The 23,336-nt window shown below is 39.4% G+C and overlaps 1 protein-coding gene across 50 annotated transcripts in view; it reads left to right on the top strand.

Moving 5' to 3' along the window:
- The window catches only part of MLIP (muscular LMNA interacting protein), a 277,308-nt gene that overhangs the window by 240,665 nt on the left and 13,307 nt on the right, over positions 1-23,336 (top strand). For 31 of the 50 annotated variants that reach the window (XR_014062029.1, XR_014062028.1, XM_081519837.1 and 28 more), the window contains one exon: positions 1,264-1,470. The exons of the other annotated variants lie outside the window; for them this stretch is intronic. Coding sequence is in view for 29 of the 31 variants with exons in the window: in XM_081519837.1 (XP_081375963.1) it covers positions 1,264-1,470 (207 nt within the window). In the remaining 2 variants the exon portion in view is untranslated. The remainder of the gene's footprint in view (positions 1-1,263; positions 1,471-23,336) is intronic. 50 annotated transcript variants of the gene reach the window in all.

Genomic DNA, 23,336 nt, shown 5'->3' with positions numbered 1-23,336 from the left:
TCCCCTCATGGTGGTTTTCTTGCTCCTTTCACGTAATTGAAGGTCTCACCTACTAGCTCTTACTTCCTTGGAGACTTCCGCAGGTACCCCTTTCCAGGGGTGGGAAGGCCCTCTCTGGTTTAAACCTCATTGCCTCCCTTCTTTACAGTTGAGCTTGTCTGTTTGCTCTCCAGCTTCTTCCCAAAATAACACACTGCCTGGAAGGAGCATCTTCATTCATTCTTTCTAGACTACCTCTCCCTGATATCTTCCCCAAGCTCAGCCCAACCCAGAAACTCATGGCACTATGGCTTAAATCATGAGTTGATATTCTCTATGATGCCCTCCCACTTTTTCCCCCCAGCTTCTTCCAGGCCAAATCACAAGCACTTTTATGTTAAATTCCACTCTTACCTCTTCATTAGAGACTTTAGTCCCATCTTCCCGCCTTTGGGATGAGTTCTGTCCTTAAACAAATGTGGTCCCATCAGGGGACACTGCAGATACTAGTTCAGATCTGCAGGAGAGGCTGGAGGTGGGCAGCCTACAGAAGTTACTGGAAGAGACAGACAATGCGCTGTAAAAGCAGGAGTCTTGTCAGGATCGAGAGTGCAGTGAGTGAGTGAGTGAAAGTCGCTTCCGACTCTTTGCGACCCCATATACTATACACAGTCCGTGGAATTCTCCAGGCCAGAATACTGGAGTGGGTGGCCTTTTCCTTCTCCAGGGGATCTTCCCAACCCAGGGATCGAACTCAGGTCTCCCTCATTGCAGGCGGATTCTTTACCACCTGAGCCACAAGAGAAGCCCAAGAATACTGGAGTGGGTAGCCTATCCCTTCTCCAGCGGATCTTCCCAACCCAGGAATCAAACCGGGGTCTCCTATATTGCAGGAGGATTCTTTACCTGAGCTATGAGGGAAGCCCTCAAGAGTGTAAGGAGAGATTTACTTCCTGCTAGTAAAATATTTTGATGTAGTGTCCATAGTGTGTATGTGAGTTAGTCACTTAGTCTTGTCTGACTCTTTGTGACCCCATGGACTGTAGCTGGCTAGGCTCCTCTGTCCATGGGATTTCCCAGGCAAAAATATTGGAATAGGTAGCCATTCCCTTCTCCAGTTGATCTTCCCTACCCAGGGATTGAACCCAGGTCTCCTGCATTGCAGGCAGATTCTTTGCCATCTGAGCCACCAGGGAAGCCCAGCATCAATAATGCTCAGGCTCAGTTTCGAGGAAGCATGACCTTTGCCCACTAACACCCTCTTTATGCCTTTCTTCTTCCCAGGGTGCACCTGTCCCTCCCAAGCCTGTGTCTCTCCATCCTTTATATCAGACTAGACTTCATCCTCCTGCTAAGTCCCTACTGCGACCACAGACCCTCCCGCATGCTGATTGTCTTACCCCTGGACCCTTCAGTCACTTGTCCTCCTTCTCCCTGAGTGATGAACAGGAGAATTCTCACACCTTGTTTAGTCACAACGTGTATAATAAGGTGAGAATGCCCCATGCTCTGAACTTCTTCATGCTTAACTTTTAAATGTGGAGGAAACATATATTACAAGTATTGAAGTATATTAAGAATATTAAATATTTGTGGGAAGGCACATGTCCTTACAAAAAGATAATAATTAACCTTGGGAAAGTATGAAATATTTGTTTCCTTTCAGAGTCATTTCCTGATTTGCATTGCTCATTGTTTTATGCTGTAATCCCAAAGTGGAAATCCCAAGACATATTTCAAAACCTTACAAGAGGCCATTATTAATTTATCTTCTAGTCTCAGTGCAAAGTTCTTAAAAACATCTCAAAATGACAATGCCTTGATGAGGAAGCACTTATAACTGCAGTCAGTGTGCACTGGAATACTTAGCATTTCTATGGATATCTGTAACATAGTATTGATATTTTATTTTAAAATGAATCCATTTGCCTCATAAAGTATGGTGGTGAGACATAAAACAAATAATGAGGTATTCAGTACCTAAAATATTTTTTAACAAAGCAAAAATTTTATAGTTGGCTTTGGAATGTAATCATGAATATTCTATTAGAAGCAAGCAGTCAGTAGCACAAGAGGCTTATGTATACCCATCCTTTGCTCTTCTGAGCATCACCATAAGGATGTCCTGGCTAGCATAGGCTCTCAGATTTTGAAACCTTTCTAAAAGAATTGACTAGTCAAAATCAATCAGCAGTTAAATCATCTTTAAATTCAAAATCTTGTTTTGAAGCATTTGTTTTGCAAATTCTCTATATTTAATGAAATATACCTCTATACTTGGAAATCAATCAAGACCATATGTTCCAGAGTGTATGCAGTTGACTAATATTCCTTGAACCCTAAAACATTAAAAAAAAAAAAACAAAACTGTTCATCAGTCCAATCTAAACACCAAAAAATCATCCAAAAAGTGAGCACAATTATGAGGAAGATTTTGCTTTTTATATTTAATAACATTTATCATGATTGAATGGTCAACCCTGAATTAAATTTTTTAATTAATCATTTCTGGGACTCCCCTGGCAGTTCTGTGGTTGAGGATCTGAGCTTCCTCTGCAGGGAGAGTGAGTTCAATCCCTGGTTGGGGAACTAAGATCCTGCATGCCGTGCGGCTGAAAAAACAAGAGAAAGAGAAAGAAAATTTCTTGAACTAAACAAAAAATGAAAATACAGCATATCAACTTTAAAAATTTATCGGAAAAGAAACAAATTTTTAAAAATTAATCATTTTCTGCAAACAAAGTGTTTTTAGGCTAAGTTCAAGATGGCATTTGAATGACCTTTGGTTGCTTCTAACTCTTGGTCTAGAAAAAGTATTTCATGGAGAGTATAATATTTTTAAATGATTTTGTATTGCTTTAAATTCTCCCTATTTTAATACTAGCCAACATCTATGAAATTCATTTAGCTATTAGAGTTTATATTTTGATAATAACATACCATTTTCTTTTAATGTCGTTGATGAGCATGATAGGATTATAATTGTATTTTATAAATATCAATTGCTCAAAATAGTTCTTCCTTTGACATTTTGGTAGTGTTTTCTGGAGACATTCAGCAAAGATAAAGTCAGTATTTCATCCATGTTTTAGCCTTTTCTTGGTCTGCCTGTGAAGAAAAATATATCACAGCCATTTGAGGCTGGACAACTATTTTCATTTTATAAAAACTTCACAATAGATTTTGTCTTTCAATGTCTGAGATTTATTGATATTGAATAAAGAAACATTCACATCAGAAATAATAATAATAATGTTAACATTTCTTGATGGAATATTCAATTGCTTAGTCTGATATTTTAATTGCTCTTATTAAAATGTGTGAATTATTCAATTTGACCGTTGTGCTTCCTAACCTTGTATTGTAACGGCCAACAGTGTACTAAGTTATCAAGACTTGTTTATTTTACTTGAAATAACTTGTCTGGAATTGTAAAATGTAGTCATTTAAATTAACTTCTCTTCAATATCCTAACATCCTTCCCAGGCTTCACTTTTAGCCTTACCTGCTAGGCTTATCTCCAAACTCAAACCTTCCTACCCCTCCCCCAGAGATCCACACTGAACTTGACCTTACATAGCTATCTTTGGGGCTTCTTTATCAACCATAGCTACAGAAAATGTTTCACAGGTTTTATTCTTCTGTTGCGTCTGTAGTGTGTGCTCCTCTCTTGTCCTAAATCTTTACACTAATCCCTGATCTCTTCTCCTACTTTCATAAGTTCATATGATGAAACTCATATGATATCCTATCACATATGATGATATTCAGGTATTTCCCTTTTATCTTGGTTATACCAGTATATCCTCTCTTTCCTCCCCCTCATGAAGGGAGTCATTACTCTTGCTTCCTTCTTTAACCCTTGTAACTAACATAGCCCAGTAGATAAGCGTGTGATGTCTTTAATCAGTCCATCTGAAGTTCATTTCTTGACACCATTCTTTGCAGATGGTGATATTGAGTACATTACACAGCCTCCAAATGTCTCCATTTATTCATCTATAAAGTAAGGATAATAATAGTACCTACCTTATTAGAATATGATAAGATAGACTAATATGTGTAAAGTATTTAGAATAGTGCTTGGGACATGAGGATCATGTAAGAGTTAGATCTTGTTACTAACTGTTGTTCAGTTGCTAAGTCATGTCTGACTGTTTGTGATCTGTGGACTGCAGCATGCCAGGCTTCCCTGTCTTTCCCCATCTCCTAGAGTTTGCTCAAGTTCATGTCCGTTGAGTCAGTGATCCTATCTAACCATCTCATCCTGTGCTGCCCTCTTATCCTTTTGCCTTCAGTCTTTCCCAGCACCAGGGTCTTTTCCAATGACTCGGTTCTTCCTGAATTGTCAGTCCCATTACTTTCTTACATTTCCATTTGTTCTTTTTCCAATGGACTCTCCTTTGGGTGCAGAAACTTCAAAACACAAACTAAAATGAATACTTTTCCATCCTTTTCTTTCACAATGTTGCAAACCTAGTAATTTCAAGACCTTCTTTCTCTCAAAGGGGTCAGTAGCCATTATTTTCATCCTCTTCTATAAACTCACTCTTTAATTCATTCTTGAAAGCATTTTGTCTTTCACCTTTACCATCCTACTGCAATTTCTCTCTCAAGGGTAAACTGCTTGTCAGCAAACTCAGCTGAATTTAACTAAGTCTTCTCTTTTATCCCTTGTCGCATTTGACACTGTTGATTATTGACTCTTGAATCTCTGACCTCACTCTGCTCTTGGGGTAATATGTACATTTCAGCTACCTTACTGTTCCTTCTTTATGTTCTTGGTGGAAACTTCTTCCTCTGTGTCTTGTCTCTAACTGCCTCACTTGACACTCATCCGCTCACAGGCTTCTGGGATGATCTTAGTTGTACTGATAATCCTCAAATCCACATTTCCAATTCTGTTTTTCCTTTGAGATCCAGATTTATACCTTCAGCTTCTTACTTGTGATTTCCCTTAGGATGTCATGTTATCACTTCACCTCAAACCAGTTCTGTTCTGGCTTCCCTACTTCTCTCATTAATACCATGATGCTCAGCCCCCAGACTTAAAACTTAATTCACCTATTATGCTTTTTGTGCTTTGTCATCATACCCATTCCAGTACTCTTGCCTGGAAAATCCCATGGACGGAGGAGCCTGGTAGGCTGCAGTCCATGGGGTCTCAAAGAGTCGGACACGACTGAGTGACTTCACTTTCACTTTTCACTCTCATGCATTGGAGAAGGAAATGGCAACCCACTCCAGTATTCTTGCTTGGAAAATCCCATGGATGGAGGAGCCTGGTAGGCTATAGTCCATGGGGTCGCTAAGAGTCGGACACGACTGAGCGACTTCACTTTCACTTTTCACTCTCATGCGTTGGAGAAGGAAATGGCAACTCATTCCAGTGTTCTTGCCTGGAGAATCCCAGGGGCAGAGGAGCCTGGTGGGCTGCTGTCTATGGGGTCGCACAGGGTCGGACACGACTGAAGCGACTTAGCAGCAGCAGCTGCAGCTTTGTCGTCATAGCTAGTCATTCACCAAGTTTCATGGATTCTTCTTATGTCTGTCATGTTCTTACCTCTTATTACTCTTTATTAGTATTCCGCTTTGCTTAAGCTAATCTGCTATTTTCCTCCAGGTGTGCCTTGGGAATTTCTTGCTATTCAACTTGCTCACTCATTCTCCCCATATAAAAATACCTTTTTGCTTTTCACCTTACTTACATTTTCAAATTTCATGACCTAATCAAATGATCCCTCCTCCTCTGTGAAGCTTCCCCCTGCATCAACACTCAAAGTGATATTTTTTTTTCAAGTTTTATAACCTTTGCCTCTGCCAAGGTATCTCATGCATATTAAAGGTTATCATGTATTTATTTGTTGTGATTGCTTTAGTGTCCATCTAGGACATGACATGCTTAATATGGTATTTTTCACACCATAGGTAGAGCAACAAATATGTGCTAATGTTGAACAAATACTAAAGTGACCCAACTTATTCATTAGGAGCCCAAGATGTTTGAAAATAAATTTCAGATTATTTCTATTTTAAGCAGAAGCTAAATCTGAGTCAACTTATAGGTTTATGGGTACATTCTTTCAATTTACATCAATTAAGGATCTACCTTTTTTGAGGGCTACCTCCAGTTTCCAGTGAGCTTATGGAGGGCCTTGAATGGAATGGTATATGGAGGCAGGAGACCCCTGATCTTCCTCAGCTGAATGTGGATGCTGGAATCCACGGGGTGTCCGCAGTCCTGTCAGTACAGGACCATCAATCATCACTGCATCCTCTCTTCATCTGCACAGCATGACCTCACTGGATCTAGGTCAGTACTCCTGAGCCTCTATAGCATGCATTGGAAACATTGTTACTTACACGCTAGGAGCAGGTAGACTTAGAACCGGCTCATCTCAGAACCCTCAGCTTAGAGCCTCTACATATTCCCCTCTCCTCTTCTGTTCGTGCCTCCTTTGCCATAGGAACTCCACAAGAGTCCATATTTGTGAATTTGCCTACTCTCTAAAGTTCAGTTGTGACCTCCAAGTCAGTCTTAAAATTGTCTCTCATCAAGAGTCATTTGGCCAACTTTTCTTCCATCTTGCAATGCATTTAAAAATGTTTATCTGCAAAGCTAAAAACCACCCACCCACAGCACACCTTTTGCTTTTAGGTCTAACACTGTCCACCCTCTATTTTTGAGAATTCAGTTTATTTAGAAAGACTCCTCTTCTCTGGCCCCACTGACGCACTGCCCTGGGGTCTCAGCTACGTTCTTGATCGTCAGGTGAGAAAACCTACATACATCTAACATGCATCTGTGGAAAGCTTATTGCTCTCCCAAACATCTATTTTCCAGCCTCTGCCTCATTTGTTCTGTCTTCCACTCTCACAGTCTCTGAGGTAGCCCTGTCTTTTTAAGTCAACCCAGAATTCTAACTCTTGTGGCCCACTTTCATATTCCAGCTGAAGTTCTCAGCCTTGTGCGCTTTCTCCTCTTTCCTTTTCCCAGCTACATTTTTGACCTTTCATTTAGCACAACCATAGGCTGTGTCGACAGGATGTTATTTCTTATCCTTATTTCCCCAGAGTCTCTGCTCTGCCAGTTTACACCAGCAGCAAGCAAACACATGCCAGCGATGATTGGAGCCGGGAGGAGACAGAACTAAGCCCTCACCATCAGATGGCTTTTCTGATCTGCTGGCAGGAGGAAGGCTGGGATTTCCTACTCTGGAAGGCTCTATTTACAGGGAAAGCTTGAGAGATTTTACAAGGAAGAATAAAATTTTTATAGACAGACAGCTTTGAAGCCCCAGGAGAAAATTCACAGGCATTCTGAGGATATCTTCTGTCATTAAAAAAAAATTAGATTATTTAGGGGGCTGAGTGTGTGACTGTCCAGCCATTTTATTTCACCTTCAGTTTTGTAAAAATTTTTGAACTTTGTTTGTGACCACTTTCCGTGTTATTTTTGGTCTGTTTTTGTCCGTGGAGGACTAAGTATAGCTGATTTGTTTACATAAATGCTCTCCCATAGGTTCCTCTGCCATTAAATTCTGTTTTGTATTTTCTCTGCAAGGGCTCGTTCCAGCACTTTCAATTTGAATATTCCAGTGCTTATCTCTGGTGTATTCTTCCTTCCACTATAGCTTTCCTTTTGGAGCAGGAGAGAGTTAGTTATTCATCTTCTACCTCTTTTCTTCCTGTCCAGAATACTCTTCCCAGCCATGACTGAGGTGGGAGGTAGATTGGCTCCATAGCTGAGCAGCTAGAATTTGTGAAACCTAGTACATTGGAGATTTGTTTTCCCCGAATACTTAAAGGAAAAAGTTCATGGCAGGAGCTGAGCTCTGCTGGAGTAAAGAGATAAGATGACCACATCTGTCATTCTTAGGGTCAAGGAGACTTCCCTGACTGCACATGTGCAGAAAAGTTCCTTGGGGGTCAAAAAAAAGAGGGGCTGCTCTTCCATAATAGGCTCTGTGAATCTCCCAGCGACCCGCTGCCGTGGAATCCATCTCGTCTAAAAGATGCACATGCTTATCCGGGAGGGCCCTGGACAAGGTCAAATGTGGAAAATGAAGCAGGATGATTGGCTAGGGGGAAACAAGGGCCAGGAGGAACTGCCTGATATAAGTGACAGATAAATGATGATGTAAGGATCTTCTTCCCCTCCTCATTCAGGAGGATGCCCGCACTCTCCTCTGGGTGTGTGTTTCTGTGTAGCCTCTGTCTTAAATAAATAAACTGCTTCTCTGTATGTTGTCCCGTACAGAGATCACTGAGCTGTGCCTCTCATAATAAACTTTGTGCCTGTTTTTACAGCTCTGTATCCTTGAAAAGTCTTATTTTCAAAGATGGACAAGAGCCAGAGTAGCTCTAGCTCCAGACACTATTCCCTGGTGGACTAGTGGTTAGGATTCCTGGTTTCACCCAGGCTTCCCAGGTTCAGCTCTGGGCCAGGGAACTTTAAGACCTCACTGCTCACTCCTGTCTCCCCAAGGTCATGACCACTCCCGCTGTCACTCCTGTTTCAGACCCCTGGCCTGCTGACACCATTGCTAGACTTAAAAGTTTCCCACAGAGACAAGAAAGCATTAACCTCTCTGTGGGATAAACATTCATCTTTTTTTTTTTTTTTTTTAAGCATACTGATATGCTTTCTATTAAAAAAATTTCATTTTAAAAAGTTTTTTGAAAGTAAATATTTTACAAGTATATTAATGTAACAAACCATTTTAGTCAATAATAAATATTTTTTAAATGATGTGATTTCAGTTATTTTTACTGAGGCTTCTCATTAGCAGAAGTGCCTTGATTTGATCAGTGGGTATGTTGCTGCTGCTGCTGCTAAATTGCTTCAGTCCTGTCCGACTGTGCGACCTCATAGACCACACGCAGCCCACCAGACTCCCCCGTCCCTGGGATTCTCCAGGCAAGAACACTGGAGTGGGTTGCCATTGCCTGCTCCGGATCAGTGGGTATACTTACAGTGAAAACCAGCTTAAGGTTTGTCTTCAGACTCTATAATAAAGACATCAGTTGCTGACACTTTTGTTGAATAAATGAATTGCTTTATGCTTATATTTGGAAAAGTAATTCAAATGTGTGCTTTAGTTTCTTACCTCTAAAATAGCAATAAAAATAGCATCTCTAGCTTAGAATTGTTACCATGATCAACCCATACATGCAGCTTTCACATTTCACCTTAAGTTTTATATATTTTCAGCATGCTGCCTATTGTTTGTAGAATTCTGGTGCTGGAGTAAAGAAACAATCCATCAATGTAGCTAGTAGGACATTACTCTCATTTAAAATTGACTTTTTCTTTTACTACAATCTATTCAGTACTTTTATCCTTCCAAATTTATTCACATATGTATTATCGCTCATTTTAATTTTTCACTTTGCTTTCCTTCTTCCCCTTGGCAGCTGCACTATTGTTGCTAGTATTTTCTTTCAAAATTGCACTATTATTTTGTGTATTTATAATTAAATTTATGTAGATGCTATTGTGCCACATGCTTCACTCTTTTCCTAAGGGTTTCTTTTTTTCTCAGCTGTAATAATACTGTATTGGGATTGGTTCCAAAACTTTTACTCTCAGAGATCACCTGGGCTGATTGTATTGGAATTACCTGAAGATCTTAGAAAAATATAGATTAATGGGACTCAGTTGAAACTTCTAAACTCAGAACTTCCACTGAATTGAGTGATCTTAAAGTTTCTGCTCCATTGAAAATTTTAAGCTTCTTCTATGATAGCAACATTTTCCTCTTTTGCTTTTTAAATTCTGTAATGATTCAACCAGAAAATGAACTTCAATATGAAAAATAACTTTAGAAAGAAAACCTGTTTATACCAACATTTTGGCAAGTGTTTGATTATAATTGATTTTTTCTCATAACCTCTAGTAAGTTAAAGGAAACACAACTGTTAAATAGTGTATATACTAACATAAGTCACAGAATTTTTCTTTTAATTAGAGTAGGTTGTAAAATGTAAGGTTGAGTTCTTAGTCAAAATTGTTCCCATGTGCTTGTAACATTTACAGTTGGATTGTGTGTTTATATATCCAGTATTCTTGGACTTATTGAATCCAAGGTACAAATATTTTTTCCCAGAGTGCTACTTCAATTATTAAAAGTCATTTCTCTTTGAAAAAATACCACAACTGCCAACATGCAGTTTTTTATAATTTACTTTTTTTAAGAAATGAAATTGCCTTTTTCATAAAAAAGAGATTTTAAAATGTAGCAATGCTTTATATTAGAATTATGTTTTTGCTAAGAAAGATGAAGCATTTTACTTGAAATGTATTTTATCCTTATGATATGTCAAAAGAATATTTACTGATCCATTTTTATTAGGCTGTTTTCCAAGCAGCTGCTACTGATACTATAGATTAAGAATAAAAAGGAAATATAATTTGTCTGTGATGAAAAAGTGAGACTTCAGTGAGCAAAATGGAGGTGTTTTAAGCCCAATTCCATCCATTATTTGTCTTCTTTATGTAAAGGATCACTCCACTTACAATAAGCCATGGGTGAGATGTCTATTATTAATAGAATAGTGAAGAGTTGACCTAGAAGATGGATTATGAATAAGAAGTCCACAGTATAGGAGGGGGAAAAACCCAATTGTAGTAGTCAACTCTTCGGTGCCATTAGATTCTATTGACTTTTGTTCTCACATTATGGAATATTGGGGGGTTGAAACAGGAGCTTGAATGAGGTAGGAAGACGGAAGGAAGGAAAGAAACTTTTACATACAGGATGAGTCAAGGGCACAGGCTTTAGCCTTCTTCCCAGATACGACTATCCCTTCTTTCCTTTTGGATATCTCACCCTATAAATGTTGACTTTTCTCATTCGTTTCTTTTTCCCCAGTTTTATCTCCTATATATTAATTTTCAATTTAATCCACTAGTAAAATTTATATTTTTACCATGGAATTGAGAATATCTTAACTGGTATAATCATTGCATAGCTACTCAGAGAACTGACCCTGTGAATCTACAGAAATTCAATAATTTAAAATATTAATATTAAAGGCATATTTCCAACATGCATTAAATATTTTAGTAGCTCCACTGAAATGAGATTTTTTTCCCCTGAGGTTTCTTTTGATATTTTAACAGAAATCAATCAACAGAAATTAAAGCAGATTATGACTCAGCTGGAGAAGGGAAAAATTAAAGTAATTCTATCTTTTACCAACTGATTCAAAGACTAAGGGAGTTTTGAGATAAAAACTTGCTTTTCTAATGTAAGCTCTAAATATTTAGATCTAAAGATGTAAAAAGTCTTTTATGAATACATTTCAAGAAGAAAGCAACATCCCTTTGAGATAAGTAGTTTACAACCGGGCATAACTTTAGAAGGAGAAAATGAACCCTAAGTTATGTGATTGGGTTCAAGGTTACAAAATCCTTGTCCAACTTATAGCCTAATTCCCCAAGAATAACAAAGAGCATAGACCTTGAAACTTTTTTTTATTATAACACAAAGTCTGAGAACCCTGGAGTCTGGCAGTTGACAAAGTATGCTATATTCACTTCATAAAGATATATTGAGTAGCCCTTATTTGCAAAGCACTGTGTCCATGCTGCTCATGCATTGGGAAGCAAGGGCCTTTGTCAGGTACCTCTTTTCTATTTGGGAAAAACAGAAATTAAACAAATAAGCAAAAAAAAAAAAAATCATTATAAATGATCATTGTGACAACTGCCACACAGATGACAAGTAGTTATGAGCGCATAGAACAGTGATCCTGATCTCATCTGACGAATCGGGGAAAACTTGGTGGAGAAATGATTTCTCATCTAAGGTTTATAGAGAAAATGGGGGCCAGTCTGGACAGCCAAGCAGAGGGAACAGCGTGGGGATGGTTTCCAGGTGAGAAAGAAAAGAAATAGGGAAAACTCGAGGAAATGAAAGCAGGCCAGAGTGTTGAGGAAACCGCTGGAATCAGAACTATGGTTTGAAGTTAGCAAGAGGGAATACTGCCAGACGGCTCTGCCTCCTGTGCGGGGGGCTCATCTGAACTTGTGAGAAGAGACTTGTGAGACGAGGTATCCCCAAGATTCTGTATGAAAGGAATTGATATTTACAAAACATAACTACATGCTGCTTCCCTTATAGACAGTATTTTATTTAAATTTCAAAACAATCGCAAAGGGTTTTATCCCTTTATTTTACATATGAAAAACCAAGGCTCAGAAAGTCTAAATAATGTGTACAGGATTCCACAGAATTAGCTTAACAGCTGGTTTTCTTAAGGAACTTCTGTTAAAGAAGCCGCATTACCATGTTCTTAGATGCCTCCGCTCTGGAATCACAGGCTTTCTTTTAGTTAAATGGTGGATGTCGATGTCAGGACAGGAACTACGTCACCACCAAGGTCAGCTGACTTCCTTCAGCTTCTAGATGAGGAAACTGAAGACTAAAGATGGCCGTCTTTAGTGACACACTCTCTTTAGTGACACACTCCGGGGTTGGCGTGAGTGACGGCTAGAGGCTGGGTTCATCATGAGCCGCGTACACTTTCCATGTTTTATCCCAGGCTCTGACCTTCTTAGGCGGCTGCAGTTCCAAAGTTAAAGGCTAAGAGAGCCGCTGTTTTCCTAAAACTGACAAAAATTCACTGAGGTAGCCACAGCTACTGAAAAAAGTCACCTTGACTTTTGGAAGCGAAACCTCTTTTTATCCTCCCCATTAATAATGTCAGTTCTTGTTCCTTCTACATCATTAGAAATCCTTCTGTGTGAATAAACGAAGGTAATTTATTTTCTATCATCAGGAAGATGAACCGTGTTGCTCAATTCTAAATTTCTCTGACAACTTTTGGAGTTAATGGGACTTGGATAACTATTAAGATTCTGTAGACGAGAAAACCTTTGAGGTGGATGGAATAGGAGGAAAAACTCTATAAATTCAAAATTGGTTTTTAATGTTTTGAGATTTTTCAGGAAACTAAAACCTGAGCCCTGTTGGCCTGTGCCAAATTGTCTTTGAAATGTATTAATTTGTATAATACGTTCATAAAGAATATCCTGTTTAAAATGGCTAAATGCAAATTAATTGGACTTTTAACATTAAAACAAAGAAAGCCAATGAGTAGTTGGTGGTTCTGAAAAAGAAAGTATTGATCATAGTCAGTATTTTGCTAGGTTCTCCACTAGAGGGCAGAAAGAACAACTCAACACTGTGGAAGCCTAATGACAGGCTGGCATTTAAAACCAGACACGTGTTGGGTTATCTCATTGTCAGTTCTCACTTAAACATGTACGTTCTGGAGGGGGAAAACATGTACACCCATGGTGGATTCATGTCAATGTATGGCAAAACAAATACAATATTGTAAAGTTAAAAAATAGAAAATAAACTAATTAAAAACCTTAAAAAAATAAAATAAAAATGTACTGAGTATAGTCACAAGAAATTGACTTGTACATTTCTTTCAGGAAATGAAGAACAATCCATTTATATATATATATACATATACATATACATACATATATATATGTACATATACATACATATATGTATATACATATACATACATATATGTATATATCTAAACTCATGTGCTGATACCTAGCTGAACGTTTCTATTGTAATACTTTTAATGAAATCACCATAAAAAGAATTTTCTGATTCGAAAGAGATGTGCAGTAGAAGGCAGGTTGGATGGAATTTTTAGCAAAGAAAAGTATATTTGGAGAAAGATTCATTTCACAACTCTTGTAAAATAACATACTGGCCCCTTAGAATTGATGAACCATGCTTCTATTTTGTAGGCATTCATTTGCACCTTGTTCAGATGGAGGCACTAAGGAAAAATGTGCCCTCTGCGTTTGACAGCACTCAGCTGCCACCTGTCCCATCCCCACTGCCTGGTGTCTGAGAACAGTTTCCTTAGCAGTGGGGCCTGAAATAGGGGTTCGGAGTTTGTGATCTGCTGAGGATGTGGTTCTCCAGAAAAACGTCCTGTAAGGGAGAGTATGTATCATGATTGAGGAGGGCAGGGAGAAGAGAAAGAAGGATCTCAGACAGTCTAGCCATAGCCTAGTTCACAGGGAGAGGGCTATGGACCATAAATTGTAAGGTCCTTGAGGCAAAGGAACTGCCCTTGGACACCCCTCATCTGTCATCATTGGCTGTGGACCTCGGTGTGGGTAGAGAGTCAAGGAACTCAGTGTTTGCACCCTCTTCTCAGCTGAGGGCAATGGTCTGTGGAAGGAGGCAGCTGTGGGCTCTGAAGTAAATGAAATCCCTGATGGAGGCATTTATCTCTTCAAATTGAGTCTTTGAAATATATTTATTTTGTGCAATATATATATATGTGCAATACATATATATATATGTCTAAAAGATAGTTAAAAATATGTATTTCTTAAAAGACATTTAAGAAAAAGGGCAGCATTAAAAGGTTAGATAAGCAGCTATCTTATATATGAGATTGATCCCTATGAAATGGTATTATTCAGCAGTTCTTGACTTAGAAAAACATTAGCTTTACCAGTTTCACAATGTTTAACCTAATTGTTGGTCTCATCCTTTAATTTGCTTTGTTATCCTTTTATTTACTCCATGTAACAAAAGCCATATATGAAATATGACATTTATACAATCAAGTAGTCTCATGTTGAAACTTCAGGGTAAAATTTTCCTGTATTGCTTCCTGTTGCTTAATGTGACCACTGTTTTTTTTTTTTTTTTTTCTTTTACTAAACTTTGACCATAAACTTGTTTCTGATTTCTATATTTGTTGAACTTTACCCCTGTGTGACTGATTGAAGTACAACTAGACACTTGATTAACAGTCATCAAATAATGATGCTCATTTGCCCTCACATGGTCCATATATCCTGATTCAAATAGAAATCTCTTTTCTGGAAGAAAGATATCTCAGTGGATTAGACCTTTCCTCAGGTTATTTCAAGGTATTTATTTAACTCCCACTGGACATTGAAAGCGGAGAAGGCAATGGCACCCCACTCCAGGACTCTTGCCTGGAAAATCCCATGGATGGAGGAGCCTGGTGGGCTGCAGTCCATGATGCCGCAAAGAGTCGGACATGACTGAGCGACTTCACTTTCACTTTTCACTCTCATGCATTGGAGAAGGAAATGGCAACCCACTCCAGTGTTCTTGCCTGGAGAATCCCAGGGATGGCGGAGCCTGGTGGGCTGCCATCTATGGGGTTGCACAGAGTTGGACACGACTGACGCTGCTTAGTAGCAACAGCAGCAGGACACTGAAACACTTTCTTAACTTTTGAGATATCCAAGCCATGTATAAGTTCACTCCCAAAGTATTACAAGTCAACCATCGGGACATTTTAAGACTTTGGGACTATAGGATCAGGAATGCATGTCTCTGATGGTTCTATTTTCTTGTTAAGTGTTTTTTTTATCAGTATATAATTTTTTTTGTCCCTACAAAATTTTTTTTTCTTGAATTCCATTTTAAAGATAATAAGCTGTTCTTCTAGTTTTATTTTGGCTCATCTTAGACAGTAGATCTTTTCCTCCTTTCTTTCCAACTTTTATATGTCTTCTTTGTGTGTGTCTCTTATTAAATGGATATTCTCCCTCCTGATTTTTTATTTTAACGTGTCTGGGGTTATCTCATTACATGACATTAATTCTATCATATTATTTTACATTTTTCATCACAATCATTTTGTGTCTCTTCTTCCTAGTTTTCCATCCAAAAGATATGAATTTAATTTATTAGTTTAGAATTTATCCACCCTACTTTGTTGTTGTGATGTCCTTGGCTTGAGACTCACCTTCGCTTTTATACAGCCCTGTCAATATCCATGTTTTATTTGTTCACTTGGCCCCTTCCCTTGTCTTTCATCATGTTGATACCACTCAATTCTAGATATCTATTTCTGGCATGTGGTGGTTATAATTTTTCTCTTTCTTCCATAGTTCTTTCGTGGCTTTTTAATGCAATGATATACTTATTCAGGGTGTTTTACCTTTCTGTATTTCTTGCTGCCTCCTTCTGTGTTTATTACTTGAGTCCTCGATGCAAGGAAGTTTCAAGGTAGGTCTTTATTTGGCAAATATTCTGAGGCCGTGTATGGCTGAGAATATATTTTATGCTTTTGTATTTATATGACATTTTAACACCGTCTCAAATTCTGGGTGATAAAATTCTTGGGCAAAGTTGGAAGCATTTTTACCCTGACTTTCAAAAGATCTCATTCACGCTTTGAAATGGCTGAAACCTGCTAACATAACTAAACATAGATTTTTCCATGGGCTTTTTAGCATCCAGTAAATACTCCACCTATTTTATGATTTGATATTTGGATAAAGAACTATCATAGCATGAAGTTGTGGTTCTAGCAGGAACGTAGCAGGGAGTAAAAGAAGACAGCATCTCTAGAGGGGAGATCTTAGATTATAACAAGGCTCAAGGATGCAAGGCTGTGGGAATCAGGAATGACTGCCAACTGAGACCAAGTTGCAGGGCCTGGCCGATGACAGAGTTGGGGAGGGCCTGGTGGTGGGGCAAGGAGCATGGGTGTACCGAAAGCTCAAAGGTGTGTAGCAGATGTGATGAGTGTTAGGATGTGCTAACATCATTCCTGAAATGTGAGTTGAAAGAATAAACAGGGAGATGTGGAGATGGAGAACCAGAGTCCAAGCTCAGGGAGGTGGAGCTGGCAGGTACCACGCAGGAGGCAGGCTTTTGCTTGACCTGTAGACTTACCGTCCTCAGCTCATCTGCCTCCCAGCCATTCACACATCACCTCCCTCAAGGAGGCAGCTGGGAGCATCGTGTGAGGAGAGAGCAGAGAGGGGTCTGGTCAGGGCCTCTGGAGGGGACGGGGGCATGGATTGACCTCACCACAGTCATGCCTGTTCTTTCGCTTCAAAACTACTTCCAAATTTTTATGATATGCCAATTGACATCTGTTGACACACTCCTGGGTTCTGGATAAATTCCTTGCAACTTGGGAATAACTAGTTACAATTTAGGAATAGCTGGGGTGGAGCTAAGGCAGGGCAGGAATTGTGTGTCACATTGGAATAAAATGGCTAATACCCCTTCTAGTCTATAGAAGAGAGAGAACGGGGGGAGAAAAATTCCACTAACATCATCTGTTGTGAAGGAGACATTTGGTTTATGATTGTACTAGAGTGAGTGTGAGATATTGAAAACAACGGAAAAGGGTGCTTTGTCTGTCGTACTAAGCAACTGATTGTGCCTCTTAAAGGATAGAGGAAATTAAAAAAAACAGCAAATATGCTTCCTTGTCAATTCCAATTTCAGGTTCCAGAATTTGAGTCCTAAAATATTGTTAGAAGGTAGATTTTACTTCATTTCCATTCCAACCCGGGAGCTGTGCAGAGAAGAAAGCAAATGTGGTGGTTAATCCCCTCTGGGGAGTAGTTTTTCAGTTGAGAAAGAAGCAATTTTAGATGAAAAATGTGAGTAAACACAGAGATGTGGTGTTTATCTTCAAAATACGCTGAATGCATAGATGGAAAAATACCACCTGCTGCCCTTTCGAATGTGATCTTTGGAGGAGAGGGGATTCTAACTCATTTCGAGTCTGGGCCTCCTGGGGTCGAAGAGAGAAGGCCAAGAATAAAAAAATAGCATAGTTGGGGAATCTTCAGCAATATCTCCAAAGATCTATCACAAAGATCAAAGCAGAAAATTCCTGTTTTCTTACTGGTGTTAGACTTACTGGTCCTTAGATACCAATATGATGATATTAATGATCAGTACTTAATGATGAGTTTCCTATAGGTTTATAAAACAATTAACATACCAAATTCCAGCTCAGCATTTGGGCTTCCCTGGTGGCTCAGACAGTAAAGACTCTGCCTGCAATGCAGGTGACCCAGGTTCGATCCCTGGGTTGGGAAGATTCCCTGGAGAAGAAAATGGCAATCCACTCCAGTATTCTTGCCTGGAAAATCCCAGGGACAGAGCAGCCTGGTGGGCTACAGTCCACGGGGTTGCAAAAAGTCAGACATGAGTGAGCGACTAACACTTTCACTTTCACATGAGAATACTCAGTGCACAAAAGAATGCTGTGAAATTTCATAGTGTTTATGAAACTTTACATACGGAGCAAGTGGCACAGCTAAGAACTGATATTAAGGATCCCAGGTAAGATTCCACAGGGAGGTCATTTTTACCATCCCTGTAGGTATAACTTCTGCCTCAGCTGTGGCTCAATGCAGGAGATTCCAAAAAAAGGAAGAACTCTTTTTCTTTTTTTCTCCTGAGATAGCATTTATCAATGAACACAATAATCCAAGGAGGGAAGGAACTAGAAATCATTTAGTTAGCACTCATAATTTAAAGATGAGAAAACTGAGGTCCAGAGATAAAGTGGTTTTCCCCAATTTACATCGGAAGTTAGTAGCATAGACAAATGTGTGAACTTTGGGGCATTGCCTGAAATAGTCAATGCTATACCTTTGAATTCTAAAAATAAATATTCAAGCTACTGAAATAGTTTAGTAATTAAAAAAAAAATCCCAGGCTAATACTGATAAAATCTTTAAGACGTATGGATAGGAGTAGCATATTTCTGACTGTCATGAACAGCTGCATCCTCATAGCCTGTATCATGAACTGCTCTCATTAAGTACAAACTCAGATTTGTCCCAGGCAAACTTAAATTTGTCCCAGGCATATTTTTTTTAAAGGCATGTAGTCTAGTTTCCTTTTTTAAAAAATGAAAGTATAATTGATTTATTATACAACAGTGTGTTAGTTTCATGTGTACAGCAAAATGATTCAGCCGTGTGTGTGTGTGTGTATATATATATATAAATTCAGATTCTTTTCCCTTATAGATTGTTATAAAATATTGAGTATAATTTTCTGTGCTGTATTTTTAGTCCTTGTTGTTTATCTATTTCATATATAGTGGTTTGTATCTACTAATCCCATAGTCCTAATTTTTCCCTCCCTACCCCCTTTTCCCTTTGGTAACCATAAATTTGTTTTCTATGTCTGTGGATCCATTTCTGTTTTGTATATACATTCATTTCTATCATTTTTTAAGATTTCACATATAAGCGATATAATATGGTATTTTTGTTTCTCTGTCTGGCTTACTTCACTTTGTATGATCAGCTCTAGGTCTATCCATGTTCCTGCAACCAAGCATAGAATCTTGAGCAGTAAAATCAATTAGCTAGAGCTAGCATATTATAAGCCCTGTCCTCAAGCAGCTTGTAGTCTTTCTGGGCAATGGGACAGATTCCTATTTAACAGCCTTGATTTATTTAATGAGTATTTTCCATTTGGCTTCTGAAGTGGAGCTGACGCTGGCCAAATGCCTGCACAGTGATTCTCTAGCCTGGGTTCCTGATTTCCTCACTTGTTTGGTCCATCCATTCTGATAATTCTCCTTTTTTTTCCCCATCAGCCCAGTGGTGAGTAATTTCTTTTTAGCTACTCACCCCATATGAACTCTGCCCCTCTTATCTCTATTAGGAGGCTGCTGCTGCTGCTAAGTTGCTTCAGTCATGTCCAACTCTGTGCGACCCCATAGATGGCAGCCCACCAGGCTCCACCATCCCTGGGATTCTCCAGGCGAGAACACTGGAGTGGGTTGCCATTTCCTTCTCCAATGCATGAAAGTGAAAAGTGAAAGTGAAGTTGCTCAGTCGTGTCCAACTCTTAGCGACCCCATGGACTGCAGCCTACCAGGCTCCTCCGTCCTTGGAATTTTCCAGGCGAGAGTACTATTAAGAGGATTATCCTGTAGAATGTACAGTAGATTTCAGCCTCTCGGGAAAAGATTCCTTCTTTCTAGACCAGAGTCAATTTATCTGTGATGAACCCTCATAACAAGCTGAACTTGTCCTTCAAACACATTATTTTGTGTTTCTTTCTACATAATCCTGATTAGATAGTTAATATTTGCTTCTCCCATTGCACTGCAGTCTCCAAGAGGAGGGACAATGTCTGTACATTCACTAACATCCAGCAAAGTGTCTGGCCCGTGACCACTTACTCAATAACACCCTTAGTAGAAAAGTATTTAATTACACAATGTCTGTGTAACTTAATTGATTAAGAACTTTGAATATAGCTAACTTCAGTTGTCAAAAGATAAATATTTGAAAAACACATCGATTCCATCAGCTCATACACATATCTTTTCTGTGGTCTGGCTCCTCAACCTCTGACATTGTTGGCCTCACCTAGACCCGTTAGACAGGCAGACCCCTCCTCAGACCTGCTGCGTCAGAATCTGAAATTTACAGGACTTACCCAGTGCTTCCTCAGTGCTGGGATATGCTGTGAATCAGGGAATAAAATCTCAAATGTTTTGTTTGGCCAGGCAGATCCCCTAAGTGACTTTCAGGTATAAGCACGATCCTAGGTGATCTCTGATCCTTTACCTCCCTCAGTGGGTGTGGGGGCACTGTGTTGTTGGAGATGAGCTTCATCTAACAAGGGCAGTGCTGTGCAGATCAGGATGACTGAAGACCTAGTGTTGTAGGCCCCTTGAGCGATTCAAGAGAAAAAGACACAGACCTGCAAGTAGAATCTTTGGACTCAAAGACTGATGCTAAATTCAGTTCTTTATTTTAAATTATTTTTTCTCTTTCTAAAAATTGAAGGATAGTTAATTTACAATGTTATGTTAGTTTCAGGTGTACAGCAATGTGATTTAGTTATACATATATGTATATGGGCTTCCTCAGGTATCTCAGTGGGTTAAGGATCTGTCTGTAATGCAGGAGACACAGGAGACGTGTGTTTGATCCCTGGGTCAGGAAGATCTCCCAGAGGAGGGCATGGCAACCCACTCCAGTATTCTTGTGGGGGAATCCCAAGGACAGAGGAGGCTGGCGGGCTACAGTCCATAGGGCGACAAAGAGTCAAACACGACTGACGTGACTGAGCACACACACGCATATATATTTATATGTTCTTTTAAATTATAGGCTATTATTAATTATTTAATTATAAGCAAGATATTGAATATGATTCCCTGTGCTATGCAGTAGGTCTTTGTTGTTTATCTGTTTCATGTACAGTAGTGTGTGTCTGTTTACCCTAAACTCTCAATTTATCCCTCCCACTCACCTTTCCCTTTTGGGTAGCACATGTTTATTTTCTATTTCTGAGAGTCTATTTATATTTTGTATATAAGTTCATTTATATCACTTTTTTAGATTCCACATATAAGGGATACCATAGGATATTTGTCTTCCTCTGTCTGACTTAAGCTGAAGAATCATGAGGGATTTAAGCAGAACACACACGTGCCATAGTGCTGGTTTTAACATGAGAAGACTTTGGGGAATGTAGTAAACAACTCCAGTTCTTCACCAATGCAGAATTTCTATAGTTTTGCCAATCAGAAAACACTCCTTCCTCTGTTTCATTCCTTCCCTCTTTCATTACTAATTTATTTATTCAGTATACATTCTGTGTCTCGTCTGCTGCGTGGTCTCTGTACCAGCTCTAGTCAACCTAAACGTGAATAGCATCAAATGGACACGGCGTCCAGTGGTCACAGTCTCCCCATGACAACACTGTACTCAGAAAGCAAAGCGCTCCATGTAGGTGCCCCTTTGGTAATTGTCATGTCTATTTTTGAGAGTTTACACCTTAGCTTGAGTGGTTCACAAATCTCGGTAGGAGACAGAAGTAGGGGGGATAGCTTCCTGAAGATGAATAGAGTGAAGGAAGTTTACAAGAGGATGTGGTTCAGCTAAAAAGCAATCCCGAGGAGTGAATTCTGAAGAGCAGGTGTAGCACCCCCCGGCAGTTTAAAGATGGGAACATTTCTTGCCGCACTTCCTCAGATTTGTCATTTCTGGCGGGTGAGAAAATCTGCCTCATCTTTGAGCAGGAGCGAGAGCTGTTTCCTAAAAGCTAGTGCTCCGGATGCCATTCCTCAGGTAGATTAAGACTTCATTAAGCGATTCCACCACATTTGGCATAGTTTCTTTTTCCTTCTCACTGTAGGAGTCTCTCCAGTTGCTTGGAGGGGATTTTTATCTGTCTTTGTCACAGAAGTTAGCCCTGGAGATGCAGTGACATTTATGAGAAAGCCCCACAATGGTGACAAACACTCCACAAGGCTTTATATTTGTGTGGTGGCAGCTGTGATCAAGAGTGTAATAAAACTCAACCGAAGGTTTCGTTCAAATACCGCTTGTTGATTAGCCCTCAGTGGTGGGTGAGCAAAGGTCTGATGAATGTTAGACAATATCTGGGACTGGAGTTTCCATCTGGGATGAAAGGATGTTTTGTCTCATTTCACCCGAGCTTTCCATTTCATTGATCTGTCTATGTTGAATAAAGGTCTGATGATAAAACTAATAACCTTTCAGGGTATTTTTTTTTTTGAGACAAAATAGTAATTTGTTCTCCAGCACACTCACCGCCAAGTAAACAGGCTAGGAGGACTCTCGCTGTCCTCCTATAACCACTAACTCTCTGGATAACACGTCATTCATCTATTAATATATGGGATATATTTCAATGTTTTAGGGTCCTCGTTCTCATTCTGTGAGAGGATGTCCCTGCCATGTTTGTCCTCACGTGACATTTCCAGCTCTCATGCTTTACAAAACCTCTGTATTCAGCATACATACCAACCTCAGCATGACAATGAGTCCCCTACATGCAAAAGAGTTCTGTTTGGAGAGCATGTCATAAGTCCAATTTGTTCAGAAGTTCAACACAGTTAGACTAGGTACCCAGCTAACACAATTGGCTATATATAGTACTGTACTGCAATAGGTTTATAATACTTTTCACCCGAATAATAGGAAAAACAAACACACAAAATAAAACATTTTAAATCTTACAATACAATACCTTGAAAAGTACAGTAGTCTATGGTACAATAGGTGGGATACAGGGTGAACAGGCTAGAAGAGTTACTGACTGGTGGGGGTAGAGAAGGTGGGAGATGATGGAGCTGCAGGATCAGCAGCAGGAGAGGGAGGCACACTTCAGTCTCACTCATACCTGACATGACTGGACATGCAAGCGCATGCACGGTTGGTCCCAGCTTTGAAAGTTCGCAACTCGGAGGTTCATATGTAGGAGGCTTACTGTATTTCCCTGGAACATTTTGTGATTTTTCTTCCCTAAACGACAAAATTTCAACATGTAAACCTGAGACTCCTTCACTCATCCTAGAGAGTGGGGGGATCTCGGGTCACCCAGGGAGACTTGACTTCATTCTATTCTCTAAGCTACTGCTTTCGTTTAAACCTTCTTCTTTCTTCTCTTTCTCTCTGATTACCCTCGGGTCTTCCAGCCCCATCTTCCCCGTCTGTATTCTGCTCTTTAGCCAGCGCGATGTCTTTTGACGTGACAGTCTGATCGCATGTGCCCCTTTCTCGC

The sequence above is a fragment of the Giraffa tippelskirchi genome, chromosome 8, assembly GCF_054371585.1.
Source record: "Giraffa tippelskirchi isolate mGirTip1 chromosome 8, T2T-mGirTip1v1.2.pri, whole genome shotgun sequence".
Lineage (NCBI taxonomy): Eukaryota > Metazoa > Chordata > Mammalia > Artiodactyla > Giraffidae > Giraffa > Giraffa tippelskirchi.
Note: the sequence above shows the minus strand (reverse complement) of the source record. Positions and strands in the feature narration are given on the sequence as shown.